The sequence below is a fragment of the Carcharhinus amblyrhynchos genome, chromosome 33 (assembly GCF_965287045.1).
Source record: "Carcharhinus amblyrhynchos chromosome 33, sCarAmb.v2.hapA, whole genome shotgun sequence".
Classification (NCBI taxonomy): Eukaryota; Metazoa; Chordata; class Chondrichthyes; order Carcharhiniformes; family Carcharhinidae; genus Carcharhinus; species Carcharhinus amblyrhynchos.
The window spans coordinates 2339659-2355088 of NC_137356.1; the positions used below are offsets into that span (position 1 = coordinate 2339659).

At 43.9% G+C, this 15430-nt stretch overlaps 1 protein-coding gene across 2 annotated transcripts in view; it reads left to right on the top strand.

Moving 5' to 3' along the window:
• Positions 1 to 15430, top strand: part of LOC145361062 (DENN domain-containing protein 1B-like) — a 60632-nt gene that overhangs the window by 25973 nt on the left and 19229 nt on the right. Inside the window, exons 6-15 of one of the 2 annotated variants that reach the window (XM_080216624.1) lie at positions 2279 to 2348; positions 4290 to 4370; positions 5756 to 5830; positions 6685 to 6738; positions 8144 to 8254; positions 9717 to 9817; positions 9948 to 9993; positions 11008 to 11109; positions 11709 to 11834; positions 14282 to 14383. In XM_080216624.1, coding sequence (XP_080072750.1) covers positions 2279 to 2348; positions 4290 to 4370; positions 5756 to 5830; positions 6685 to 6738; positions 8144 to 8254; positions 9717 to 9817; positions 9948 to 9993; positions 11008 to 11109; positions 11709 to 11834; positions 14282 to 14383 — 868 coding nt within the window. The remainder of the gene's footprint in view (positions 1 to 2278; positions 2349 to 4289; positions 4371 to 5755; positions 5831 to 6684; positions 6739 to 8143; positions 8255 to 9716; positions 9818 to 9947; positions 9994 to 11007; positions 11110 to 11708; positions 11835 to 14281; positions 14384 to 15430) is intronic. The other variant, XM_080216626.1, reaches the window with a different exon arrangement.

The window sequence follows — 15430 nt, forward strand, 5'->3', positions numbered from 1 at the left end:
ATTAAGGGTTATGGGGAGAGGGCGGGAAAGTGGAACTGAGACACGGCAGATCAGCCATGATCTTATTGAATGGTGGGGCAGGCTTGAGGGGCTAGATGGCCTACTCCTGCTCCTATTTCTTATGTTCTTATGTTCATTCATTATAAAGATGATCATCAAATTCAATAGCCTGATCCCACCTTCTCCCCATATGGCTTGATTTCTGTAGCCCCAAGAGCTATATCTAATTTTTTTCTTGAAATCAAAACACTTTGACCTCAACTACTTTCTGAGGTAGTGAATTGCACAGATTCAGTGCTCTCTAGGTGAAAATATTCCTCCTCACCTCAATCTGAAAAGGTTTACCCTTATCATTAAACTATGACCCCTACGGTGGTTAGCACTCTGCCTCACAGCGTCAGTGACCCAGGTTTGATTCCAGCCTTGAGTGACTGTGTGTTGAGTTTCCCTGGCAGGTGCTCCGGTTTCCGCCCATTCTTTGAAGGTGCACAGATTAGGTGGATTGGCCAATGCTAAGCCTGCCCCTAGTGTCCCAAGATGGTTAGGTTAGAAGAATTAATGGGGTAAATATATGGGGTTACGAGGATAGGGCGTGGGTCAGAGAGAGTCAGTGCCAACTCGGTGTGCTGAATGCCCTCCTTCTGCACTGTAGGGATTCTATTTCACTTTTACTAATTACTTTAAATCTGTTCCCTCTCATTCTGAATCCTTTCCAAGTGGGAACAGTTTCTCCCTATTTACTCTGTTCTATTCTCTAACAATGCTCCTGTCAGCCTACTCTTCTCCAAGGAAAACAATTCCAACTTTTTCAATCTATCTTCATAAGTGAAATTCCTCATCCCAGGAATTAGTCTCATTAATCTTTTCTGCACTTTCGCTAATGTATTCAAATCCTTCCTAAAGTGTGGCATCCAGAACAAGATTCAATACTCCAGCTGAAGCCTACCTAGTGCCATAAACAAGTTTAAATAACCTCCATGTTCATGTGCTCGGTGTCCCTATTAATACAGTCTAGGATATTGTATGTAACCATACTCTCAACCTGACTGCCACCTTCAATAACTTCTCTCTGCTTCAGCACCCCTTTTAGAGTTGTAATTTTTATCTTATATTGTCTCTAATGTTCTTCCTTCAAATTCCTCTGCATTAAACTTCACCTGCCACTTGTCCATCCCTTCCACCAATTTGAAGTTCAACACTATCCTCCTCACAGTTCACAATGTTTTCGAGTTTTGTATTGCCCACAAATTTTTAAGTGCGATTGTACCTTCACCAATAAGGTATAGATCATTAATATGTATTAAGAAGAGCAAAGATCCCAACACTTACCCCTGGAGAACTCCACCACAAATGTTCCTCCAACCTGAAAATCAACCATCCCTTCATTTAGTCAATTCTGTATCCCTATTCCTGCTGTTCCTTTTATTCCATGAGCTATAACTTTACTCACAAGTCTGCTGTGTGACACTGTAGAAAATGCCTTTTGGAAGTCCATGTACACCACATCAACAGTGTTATTCTCATCAACCCTTTCTGTTAACTCTTCAAAAGTCTCAGTTAACTAAACACATTTTTCCCTGAACAAATCTGTGCTGGTTTTCCTTAATTAATGTGCATTTATCCATTTGACTATTAATTTTGTCCTGAATTATTGTTTCCCCACACCAAAGTTAAACTGATGAGCCTGCAGTTGCTGGACTTATTTTCATGCCCTTATCTATCTTACACCCTTTAGGGTTTAATGTTTGCAATTCTCCTGTCCTCTGGCACCACCTCTGATTCTAAGGAAGACTGAAGAATGATGGGCAGTGCCTCCGTCATTTCTACTCTCATTTCCCCCAGCACCCTTGGATGCATCTCATCCAGTCCTGGTACTTCATCAACTTTAAGCATAAACAGCATATATAATATCTCCTCCTTATCATTTTATTAATTACCTCCTCTTTCGCTGTGGCCTGTCTTCTGCCTTGGTAAAGACAGATGCAAAGTGTTAATTTAGTAGCTCAGCTATTCCATTTGCCTCCATGCATGTAGCCCCTTTTGAGTTCCCAATTGACTCTACTCCTCCTTTACCATCCTTTGAAGTTAGTGTATTATTCAATCACTGTCCACCTCATCCTCAGAAGTGGTAATTGAAAAGGTACACAACAAGATAATAAATAATAAAACAAGTACTTTTTACATGAAAGCTGTCAATTGGACTGAAACTATTTCTGTTCATCACTCTTTTGTATTGGACTCTGCAGTACTTTCATTTGTTGTTCCATTTGTCTTCCAGTTTCCTGCCCTGGTTTGAAGTTTTCTACAAGCTCCTAAACAATATAGCTGACTGCTTAGCAAAAGGACAGGTAAATATTACACCTCTATGTACCGCAGTTTGCTATAGGATATTAAAACGTATCATCGACTAATTAGAATTAGTAGCTCGATTCAGAGATTGCTACATACTAAGTGGCAGAGATCCATCCGTATGGTCCCATCAAACACTCCTAAGCCAGATGCAGCACAAGGTTAGATACAGAGTAAAGCTCCCTCTACACTGTCCCCATCAAACACTCCCAGGACAGGGACAGCATGAGGTTAGATACAGAGTAAAGATCCCTCCACACTGTCCCCATCAAACACTCCCAGGACAGGGACAACACGGGGTTAGATACAGAGTAAAGCTCCCTCTACACTGTCCCCATCAAACACTCCCAGGACAGGTACAGCACGGGGTTAGATACAGAGTAAAGCTCCCTCTACATTTTCCCCCATCAAACACTCCCAGGACAGGTACAGCACGGGGTTAGATACAGAGTAAAGCTCCCTCTACACTGTCCCCATCAAACACTCCCAGGACAGGTACAGCACGGGGTTAGATACAGAGTAAAGCTCCCTCTACACTGTCCCCATCAAACACTCCAAGGACAGATGCAGCATGAGGTTAGATACAGAGTAAAGCTCCCTCTACACTGTCCCCATCAAACACTCCCAGGCCAGGTACAGCACAGGGTTAGATACAGAGTAAAGCTCCCTCTACACTGTCCCCCATCAAACACTCCCAGGACAGGTACAGCACGGGGTTAGATATAGAGTAAAGCTCCCTCTACACTGTCCCCATCAAACACTCCAAGGACAGATGCAGCATGAGGTTAGATACAGAGTAAAGCTCCCTCTACACTGTCCCCATCAAACACTCCCAGTACAGGTACAACATGGGGTTAGATACAGAGTAAAGCTCCCTCTACACTGTCTCCCATCAAACACTCCCAGGACAGGTACAGCACGGGGTTAGATACAGAGTAAAGCTCCCTCTACACTGTCCCCATCAAACACTCCCAGGACAGGTACAGCACGGGGTTAGATACAGAGTAAAGCTCCCTCTACATTTTCCCCCATCAAACACTCCCAGGACAGGTACAGCACGGGGTTAGATACAGAGTAAAGCTCCCTCTACACTGTCCCCATCAAACACTCCCAGGACAGGTACAGCACGGGGTTAGATACAGAGTAAAGCTCCCTCTACACTGTCCCCATCAAACACTCCAAGGACAGATGCAGCATGAGGTTAGATACAGAGTAAAGCTCCCTCTACACTGTCCCCATCAAACACTCCCAGGCCAGGTACAGCACAGGGTTAGATACAGAGTAAAGCTCCCTCTACACTGTCCCCCATCAAACACTCCCAGGACAGGTACAGCACGGGGTTAGATATAGAGTAAAGCTCCCTCTACACTGTCCCCATCAAACACTCCAAGGACAGATGCAGCATGAGGTTAGATACAGAGTAAAGCTCCCTCTACACTGTCCCCATCAAACACTCCCAGTACAGGTACAACATGGGGTTAGATACAGAGTAAAGCTCCCTCTACACTGTCTCCCATCAAACACTCCCAGGACAGGTACAGCACGGGGTTAGATACAGAGTAAAGCTCCCTCTACACTGTCCCCATCAAACACTCCCAGGACAGGTACAGCACAGGGTTAGATACAGAGTAAAGCTCCCTCTACACTGTCTCCCATCAAACACTCCCAGGACAGGTACAGCACGGGGTTAGATACAGAGTAAATCTCCCTCTATACTGTTCTGTCAATTACTTGCAGGACAGGTATAGCGTGGGATCAAATAACAGGTTAAATCTCCCTTTATGTTGTCCAAACAAAACACCTTCTAACATGATGAAGATTATCCCAGCTTGCACCATTTCCATTCAGAATGCTTCTAGGCTCTGCATTTGCTAATATTCTGCGGAGCTTGCTCCTATTTCTAGTCTGTGTGGGGTATATCTGTGTTTTTATCTCTGCAGGACAATGAAGTAAAAGAGCTCTTGAGTGTTCTGTACACTCACCCTCCTCCACAGCCAGACTCTCCACTCAATCTTGAATTTGTAAGTAAAAGGAAAGAAACTGCATTTATTTGGCACCTTTCACAATTGCAGGACATCCATAACTATTTTGTAGCATTCCAGTAACCACTCACTGGACTGTGTAATATATACTTGTTCAAACTGCAAAAAAAACTGCCCATCATTCTGTACAGATTAGAGCCAGTGATTAACGGGAATTTTGACTCAGTTAACAAAACATCTTCTAATGCGGTGATGAGACACATAGACTAGCAAGGCTGCATTGTAGCTCTGAGATCAACTGGGGTGCAAAGGTGCTCTTAGTGATTCCAGAGGGGAGCTGCTACTTACAGAAAGTATGCTGCCCTATTTGTGTAAAAAGTCAGTAGGGATTGAACCCTGGTCCCTGACACTGTGAGTCAACAGTGCTAACCACTGTACCACCATCCAACCTAGAAGGACAAGAGCAGCAGATGCATGAGAAACCATCCACCTGCAAGGTTCCCTCCAAGCAACTCACCATCCTGCCTTGGAAATAACTCAGTCTTTCCCTATCAATGGGTCAAAATCCAGGAGCTCCCTCTTGAATGGCACAGTGGGTGTCCCTACACCACATGGCCTGCAGTGGTTCAAGAAGGCAGCTCAATGCCACTTTCTCAAGGGCAATTAAGAATGGGCAATAAATGCTGGCCTAGCCAGCGATGCCCACATCCCATGAAAGAATAAAAAAAAGCATCTAAATAAAAGGGTGGTCAAAGGAAAAGTAGGCAAAAAAGAAATTTACACATGGAAGCAGGGAGCATGGCTGAGATATTAAATTGGTCTTTTGGCTAAGATCATTCGTAGGATCATGCCCGAGATCAGGTGTAATACCTGCTTTTGTCAGCTTGGATCTAGTCTGTCACTTTATGGGGACCATGAATTGGATTCAATTTGAATTTGGTTTAGTTTTTGGAGCAAGCAAGGAGAAGGATTAAGAGCTTGCCCTATCCACTCTGTACATTGGCTTTGTAACTCTGAGAAAAGAATATATTTTTTAATTAAGTGAATACTTTGCATCTGTCTTTACCAAGGAGTAGGTGCTACCCAGGGCGTGCTGATAGACGAAGAATCTTTGTCCCCAGAAAAGTTTAAAATTCATGAGGAGGGAGTGTTGAATCAATTTTTAATACTGAAAGTTGAGAAGGCACTGGGACCCAAGGTCCAGTGCAGACTTGATGGGCTGAAATGGCTTCCTTCTGCAGGGTAGGGATCCTATGCCTCCATTGTAGAATATGAACTCATGACAGTTTGACTTTGAGATGAGTGTTAGCCATTGATCCACAGCTGACAATAATGAGTGCTATTCTTAAGATAAAGAAGATAAAATATACACTGTAATGTGATATTTTGGAATGAAAAATAATTGCACGATACTGTCTCACAAGGCCCAGCAGCTGGGAGTTACAACAGGACGGTTTCTGAACGATCAGAAGAGGGATCCTAGTAGTGGTATGCCGTCGGTGAGTCGGGCAAAACCCGATAACCAAAACCACTCTACTGGAACTGACCAGATTAACCCGATAACTGAATAGCACCTACCTTCATTGCTTGCATGTTCATCAAATTAACTAGCAACCTGTGCAGATCTTAAAAACACTTACTATCTTTGGACTAACCTGTTCTCTAATTGTGCAGATTGTCTATCTTCCTTTTATGAACAAGGGTTTTCCATTCAGCAAACGTTACATGACAATTCAGCTTTTGTAATTTGATTGATGGAATCTTGATGACTGTAGCATCATCTCAAGAGACAGAGTTTCCCCCCCCACAACTCCCAAGGCAGAATCCCACTTCCAACTCCCACAAGGCTGAGCCCCTCCTCTTCCCCAAGGCAGAGTGTCCCCCACCACCCCCGAGGCACAGCTCCAGAAGAAAAATCAAATGCTTATTAGAAAAGAAGAAATCATCACTGGAAGGGCCTATCACACTGGTCAGACCTGTTCCCCCATTTCTCGAAGGAGTGACTAACTGCCCCTCTAGAATGCCATTGGCCCTCTCTAGGGGGAGGGGGAGAGGTGAAGGAGAGATTGGTTGAGGGGGTGAGTGGGGATAGAACAGGATGAAACAGAAAGTCAGCGGAAGGCAAGAGGGGAGGGGATGAAAGGAAAGAGTCAGGCTTCAATGTTTGAATAAGCATCATTAAAACATTTCTTATTTCAATCTTGTTTGCCTTGCAACTGTGTTTACCATCTGGATCATGATTCTATTTAATCCCTTGTGGGGCCTGTACTTCTGAATCTCTGACTCTGCAAACTACGCATGTTATAAATATGAAAACAAACATAAACCTTTGATCTGTTTTTTTTTTCTCCAGCTTTCTTACTTTATTGCTCCTGACACCAACAGCTTGCCTACAATACCAGAGAGTGTAAGTATAACTCAGTGCAGCGCTGACTGGACTGGGGAACATCTCACTGGGAAATCTGGACAGGTTTCCTGTTAACCATTGATGTCACGTTCTATGTTTGACAAACTTTCTGCAGCATATTACAACATACTCGGGCACACACACACACACACACACACACACACACACACAAATACAATCGCGTGTACACACCTGCACGTACACAAAACTAGGCATTCATACACGTGCAGACACAGCCACACATACTCACACACACAACTCACGAATACCGGCACTAGCAAACTCGGTCACACTCATACATACACTTGCACACACAGAGACGCATGCTCACACACAGCTGACACACACACACATTCACACACAGGCATACACATGCCAATACCAATACATATATAGAACATAGAACATTACAGCACAGTACAGACCCTTCGGCCCTCGATGTTGCGTCGACCAGTGGAACAAATCTAATGACCCTCTAACCTAAACTATTCCAATGTTATCCATATGCCTGTCCACTGACCATTTGAACGCCCTTAAAGTTGGCGAGTCCACAACTGCTGCAGGCAGGGCATTCCACGCCCTTACTACCCTCTGAGTGAAGAACCTACCTCTGACATCCATCCTATAATTATCACCCCTCAATTTAAAGCTATGTTCCCTCATGTTAACCATCACCATCTGAGGAAAAAGGCTTTCACTGTCCACCCTATCTAATCCTCTGATCATCTTGTATGCCTCAATTAGGTCACCTCTTAACCTTCTTCTCTCTAACGAAAACAACCTCAAGTCCCTCAGCCTTTCTTCTTAAGACCTTCCCACCATACCAGGCAACATCCTGGTAAACCTCCTCTGCATCCTTTCCAGTGCTTCCACATCTTTCTTATAATGCGGCGACCAGAAGTGTACGTAATACTCCAAGTGCGGCCGCACCAGAGTTTTGTACAGTTGCAACATGACGTGCACAGAGACACACATACACTGATACAGGCTCAGACTAACAAGCACTCAGGTACACACACACACCTCTACATTCACTTCTAAGCAGGGATCACCAAATGGCAGTCAGCCAGGTTTCCTACTGTGTTGATTCCTGCTAGAAAAATACACCTACTGGTTGACATCAGCAGGTAGAAAGCCTTGAACAACCATTTCCAAAAAAAGATTTTGGGCTGGATTTTACACATGGCCACCGGGATTGTCTGCCACACTGCAGAAAAGATTGCTATGAAACTTGCCCCTCTCTAGCGGACTTTCCCCAGCCATTTAAAGCTCTGAGGAGTGTTAATTGTCTTCTGCCCCGTTGGGTAGGAAGCCCCACCTCAAGAACTGCCAGTCAATCTGATATCAAGAAACTTAATGTTCGCTCTTTGTTACCCAGTTCAGCATAATCTTTTTTGTCTTACAGAGAAACCTGACAGAATATGTGGTTGCTGTAGATGTGAATAACATGTTACATCTCTATGCCAGTATGTTGCATGAGAGACGCATTATCATCACTTGCAGCAAGCTCAGCACGGTGAGTGACAGCATGAACAACTATCGTCCCTCAGATAGCATCTCTTTCAAATTGTAGTGGAACGCAACTTTAACAGTCTCTACAAGGTTCAGCTGTGACACTACACGGTTCAGCAGTGACAGTCTATCTACAGGGTTCAGCAGTGACAGTCTATCTACAGGGTTCAGCAGTGACAGTCTATCTACAGGGTTCAGCTGTGACACTACAGATTCAGCTCCGACAGTCTACAGGGGTTAACTGTGACACTACACGGTTCAGCAGTGATGGTCTATCTACAGGGTTCAGCTGTACAGTCTACTGGGTTCAGCTGAGAGACTACAGGATTCAGCTGAGACAGTCTGTTTCCAGGATTCAGCTGTGACAGTCTCAACTGGGTTCAGCTGTGACACTACAGGGTTTGGCAGTGACAGTCTATCTACAGAGTTCAGCTGTGACACTACAGGTTCAGCTCTGACAGTCTATCTACAAGGTTCCGTTGTGACACTACAGGTTCAGCTCTGACAGTCTGTCCACAGGGGTTAACTGTGACTCTACAGGGTTCGGCAGTGACAGTCTGTCTATAGGGTTCAGCTGTGACAGTCTATCTATTAGGGTTCAGCTGTGACAGTCTGCCTATAGGGTTCAGTTGTGACAGTCTATCTACAGGGTTCAGCTGTGACACTGCAGGGTTCAGCTGTAACAGTCTATCTACAGGGTTCAGCTGTAATATACAGGGTTCAGCTGTAACAGTCCATCTACAGGGTTCAGCTGTTATATACAAGGTTCAGCTGTAACTGTCTATCTACAGGATTCAGCTGTGACACTACAGGGTTTAGCTGTGACAGTCTGTCTACAGGGTTCAGCTGTGACAGCAAAAGTTCAGTTGTGACAGTCTATCTACAGGGTTTAGCTATGACAGTCTATATATACAGTTTAGTTGTGACAGTCTATCTACAGGGTTCAGCTGTAACAGTTTATCTACAGGGTTCAGCTGTTCAGTCTATCTACAGGGTTTCACTATGACACTACAGGGTTTAGCTGTAACAGTTTATCTACAGGGTTCAGCAGTGCCAGTCTGTCTACAGGGTTCAGCTGTTCAGTCTATCTACAGGGTTTAACTGTGACACTACAGGGTTTAGCTGTGACAATCTATCTACAAGGTTCAGCTATGACAATCTACAGTGTTCAGCAGTGACACTACTTGTTCAGCTGTGACAATACAGAGTTCAGCTGTGATAGTTATCTACATGGTTCAGCTGTGACAATCTATCACACGGTTCAGCTATGACAGTCTACCCACAGAGTTTAACTGTGACAGTCTGTACAAGGTTGACCTGTGACAGTCTATCTACAAGGTTTAGCTGTGACAGTCATCTACAAGGTTCAGTTGTGACAGTCTCTACAGGTTCAGCAGTGACAGTCTATCTACAGGGTTCATCTGTGACAGTCTATTTATACATTACTATTTTTTTCTGTTCCACAGTTAACTGCTTGTGTACACGGCTCAGCTGCAATGCTCTATCCCATGTACTGGCAGCACATCTACATCCCTGTGCTCCCTCCACATCTCCTTGATTACTGCTGGTAAGTAATCCTTGGGGAGGGAGAGGTGGTAAACAGTAGACTCCTCAATAACGACTGGAATTGAGTCCAGATATTAGAAGTGAAAGGTCAGTGCATTATCCCTTCATCTTGTTGTCTTTTGTACTTGCAGTGCTCCGATGCCTTATCTCATAGGGATCCACTGCAGCCTGATGGAGGTGAGTCAGTCAGTATGTTTCACCCATCATAATCTCATTATTTGGACGTGCTGACAAGCTTCTTTCTTCAGACAGTCCAGCTAATCTTCACGTTCTGACCATTGTTAAGAATCAACTCTGACCTTTGATGACTCTTAGAGGGTGATGAGTGCCTGGAACTCACTGCCGGCGGAGTTAGCAAAAGCAGATACAATAGTGACTTTTAAGGAGCGTCTTGACAAATACATGGTCCCCAGAAGGGTAGGGGGTTTTAGTTAAGTCAGGCAACATGGTCGGTGCAGACTCAGAGGGCCAAAGGGCCTGTTCCCACACTGTAATTTTCTTTGTTCATTTTCCCTGCCTCCTGATATATCAGGAACATGTCCCTTGTCCTTATACTTGGTTTCCTTCCTCCCACTGTCACACCAAGGTAATAAGCAGTGTAAACTAGATAAATGTTCAGATAAAACAGGGATAGAAGAACAGGTTTGTAGGTATGAACCATGCTACAGGAGTTCCAAACATGATCCAGTGATTCAGGTAGATATTAAAAACCCCATTATCCTTTACTGTGGAACAGGATTTCTCTCAGTATCCAGGTCTGTATTCCTCCCTTCAGTACTACAAAAAACTTAATTGCATTGCTGTTTATGGGATCTTGCTTTGTACAATATGGCCACCTCATATAGCTACATAATAAATGTCATAAGAACATAAGAACATAAGAAATAGGAGCAGGAGTAGTCACCAAATAGCATAATGCAATAAATAGCATGAAACACATTGAGATTTGTTCAGGTGATGAATCCCAAAGGGAATCTCATTTTTAATTGTCTGCAGTACAGTGTCTCATTGATGTGAGGATTAGGTTGTAATACCATGGCAATTCTCACATGTCTACAATGATTGTGGGGAAGCCAGTGGAAATAGCAAATTTGTTTGAGTTCACCTTGACAGATGCCTGTCTTTCTCAAGGCAAAATGAGAACGACAGAAATGAAAGTATGTATCTTTCAGATAAGCCTTTGTTTTGCAGAGAGTGAGAAGCAAAACTCTGGAAGATGTGGTTATATTAAATGTTGACACAAACACCCTAGAGTCGCCGTTCAATGATCTGGAAAAGCTGCCACAAGACGTGGTGAGTTCACAGTGACAAATCAAAACATCACATCCTCTCCATATTCCAATCACTGAAGGATCAACATCATTGTCCTTGAAGCAAAATCTCATCAGTAGTGATCACATTGGTCATTCCCCAGAACACCAGGGCAGATTATCCTGGGAGACAGCAGTGAGCAGTGTGCTGTACGGGGATGGGGCAGTGAGCAGTGTGCTGTACGGGGATGGGGCAGTGAGCAGTGTGCTGTACGGGGATGGGGCAGTGAGCACTGTGCTGTACGGGGATGGGGCAGTTTGCAATGCGGAAACTGCTGTAATAAACAGTTTGCTGTTGTGGTACAGAGAGCAGTATGCTCTGTGCTGATTGATTTGTGATATGAAAATGGTGTTTGGTATGGTACATGATAAACAGTGTCGGGAGTGAATCACAGAACAGCTGCAGAATCAGCGTGAGGGGCAGTGTGGTGACGGGAACAGTGAGGGGAACAACCTGGGTAATGGGAAGTGAAATTTCTTCAGAATCTGCAGAACTAGCTGGAGGAAGTGCAGTTATGAACTTTAAATTGTGATGCTAAACCTCAATGATGCTTCATCTTGAGTTTGTTCCATTCATTTCAGGTGTCCATTCTGAAGATGAAGTTAAAGAAACAGTCAGCTGTGACTGGAGATGTGGTGGCACGGGCCTTTCTCAGGGCACAGGCAGCAATCTTTGGAAGCTACCAGGATGCCCTTAAATTCAACTCTGTGAGTGTCTGCAATCACTTAGACTCAACTCCTTCTCCCCCACCTGCACCCTGTCTAACTATACACTCTGAGAGCCAGTATTCAATATGAAGGGTTCTCTCCCATACTCATTCACTACTGAAAGCATCTTTCCCTTAACTGTTCTCCCTGTGAGGATCCTGAAACATTTCAGATGAGGAACGGGGACTTAATCCCATCCTGTGGACAGCAAAACAGTAATAAACAGTAATAAAAGTAGTAAAAGAGTGAATTAGTGAAAGAGACAATGGAGGGAGTTGGAATGTAGTCATTAACTGGTAAGGTTGGCTTTTAAATGTTTGCAGATGAGGTGAGGAAGGGAAAACGTTTGGGCTGTTAGGAGCTTTGAGAAAGAATAAGTGAGTGGGAGACAGTGCACGAGTTAATTCATGATTGAGGGAGAAGTGTGTGCTAAAGCACATTGGATAGTCAGCAGAGGCACAGGAGTGGCCATTGACCAGGCATATTGTTCAAATAAGACCATAAGGTATTGGAGCTGAATCAGGCCATTCGGTCCAACAAGTCTGCTCCGCTATTCATCATGGCTGATAAGTTTCTCAATCCCATTCTCCCGTCTTTTCCCCATAACCTTTGATCCCCTTGCCAATCAAGAACCTACCTTTCTCTGTCTTAAATACATTTAATGACCTGGTCTCCACAGCCTTCCGTGGCAATGAGCTCCATAGATTCATCACCCTTTGGCTGAAGAAATTCCTCCACATCACAGTTCTAAAGGGTCGTCCCTTTTATTTTGAGGCTGTGCCCTCAGATCCTCATCTCTCTGACTAATGGAAACATCTTTCACATGCCCACTCTATTGAGGCCTTCCAGTATTCTGTAAGTTTCAATGAGATCCCCCTCATCCTGCTAAACTCCATCGAGGACAGGCCCAGAGTCCTCAAACGCTCCAGATCTATGCTGAGCAAACCCACTGCCCCAAAAATAGAGAGAAACTAAAAAGAATGTGATGGGGTGAGAATGTCCCACTATTAATTGACTCTTAGATGCTGTCTTAGAGTGAGATCAATCACCCCAGATATATATAATGATTAAAAGTGTAGAAATTTAATGATTTTTTCTTTAGTTTTTACATGTTAATAAATTTAAAATTTACTTTCCTCAATGACTTAACATGAAAGTTATCACCTGGTGTGACTCAGTGCCAAACTGAAATGGCCGGAAAACTGATCCCACATGGAATAATGATGTTGTTCCCCCACACTATCCTGCAATGTGGCCATTGGAAGAATATGGTGGAATGGCGAGTATCGAAACTTGGTTAATGACTGCATGGATATCCAGACCTGATTTAGAGCAAGACCACAGAGGGCTTCTTTACATGGCAACTTACTGAGATCTGGAATGCACTGACTGGAAGGGCAGTGAAATAAGAAGCTTTTAAAATGAGTTAGATTGAAAGTAAATATCTACAGACCTCTAGAGAAAGTTCAGGAGAGTGACTCTTTGGGCGCCATACTTACGCAAGGATATTTTGGCCTTGGAGTGAGTGCAGAGGAGGTTTACTAGGCTGATGCTGGAGTTGAGGGGGTTGAGCTATGAGGAGAGGCTGAATAAACTAGGCTTGTACTCGTTAGAGTTTAGAAGAATGAGGGGAGATCTCATTGAGACGTATAAGATGATGAATGGGATGGATAGGATAGAGGTGGAGAGACTCTTCCCGCTCAGAAAGGACAGTAGGACTAGGGGGCACAGCCTCAAGATAAAGGGGGGGGGGTTTAGAACGGAGTTGAGGAGGAACTTCTTCATTCAAAGGGTGGTGAATCTCTGGAATTCTCTGCCCGTTGAAGTGGTGGAGGCTACCTCACTAAATATTTTTAAGATGCGGGTTGATGGGTTTTTGATAAGAGAGGGGATTAAGGGTTATGGGGAGAGGGCGGGAATGTGGAACTGAGCCACGACAGATCAGCCATGATCTTATTGAATGGCGGGGCAGGCTCGAAGGGCTAGATGGCCTACTCCTGCTCCTATTTCTTATGTTCTTATGTTCTAAAAAGCTGGAAGGGGTACACAGTCCTCTTTCTGCGCTGTCATGGGATTTGTTGCCCATTCCTAATGGCCTAACTTGCTCAACCATTTCAGAGTCATCCACATTGCTGTGGCTCTGGAGTCACATGTAGGCCAGATCAGGTAAGAATGGCAGATTTCCTTCCCTAAGGTGAACCAAATGGGTTTTTACAATTGACGATAATTATCATTACTTAGCTTTATATTTCGATCCCACTGGCTGCCATGGTGTGATATGAACCTGTATTCCCAGATCATTAGCCTGGACCTCTGGATTACAAGTCCAGTAACATTACCACTACACCACCATCTCGCTGGTCTCTTTGCCTGGCAACAGCTCAAGGAGCTGAAAAAAACATGGGAAAAAAGAGAAACTGTTAATAATCCTGTTCCCTGTTGTATAGGATGAACCAGTTACGTTTTGTGAAGAGACATTTTTGAATCACAAATCTACTGTGTTGAAGAATTTCCTGCAACATGCAGTGCACCTTCAGCTTTTCAAACAGGTGAGACTTATTGAGAGCCTGTGTGTCAAATATGAAACCAGCCATTTGAAGGGGTTTGCTACTGACCTGTTTTGCTAAGGCTTCTTGTTCAGTTGAATAATCCCTCAATGTCAAGGGCAGATATTCCAAAATCTCTTCCAATCACCATTCTACATTTGAAAAACACCTTAGACGTTTACAGCAGAGAATGTTTCTGATCAATCCAACATGGCTATTCCAGCTCTGTGCTGAGCAAATCCACTGCCCTATAATCCTGATTCAAATGCTTATCCAAACTGTTTCATCCTCATCTAATCCCTCTGGAAAAACAGTTCATGCTTCATCAATTCCTGAGCAAAGAAATTTCTCCTGATACCTCTCCGGACTCTGAACACCCGTTTTTAAATTAATTAATGGCCTGTCACCAAGACACCCCTCCTCCCTCACCCACCACACCCTGGCTCCATTTCTCTCCTTTGCAAATTGTGTCTTGCCAGTTCACCCCATCAAGACCTCCATTGTTCGACTCAGTCCATGGGAAATAATTTGTTTAATTTTCCCCCCTCTTTGGATTCGTAGAGTCATAGAAGTCATAGATGTTTACAGCTTGAAAACAGACCCTTCAGCCCAATTTGTCCACGCCACCTGTTTTTTTAAACCCCTAAGCTAATCCCAATTGCCTGCATTTGGCCCATATCCCTCTATACCCATCTTATCCATGTAACTATCTAAGTGCTTTTCTAAACGACAAAATTGTACTCGCCTCTACAACTACCTCTGGCAACTTGTTCCAGACACTCACCACCCTCTGTGTGAAAAAATTGCCTCTCTGGACACTTTTGTATCTCTCCCCTCTCATCTTAAACCTATGCCATCTAGTTTTAGACTCCCCTATCTTTGGGAAAAGATACTGACTATCTAGCTGTTCTGTGTCCCTCATTATTTTATAGACCTGTGTAAGATCACCCCTCATCTTCCTATGCTCCAGAGAAAAAAGTCCCAGTCTATCCAGCCTCTCCTTATAACTCAATCCATCAAATCCCAGTAGCATCCTAGTAAATCTTTTCT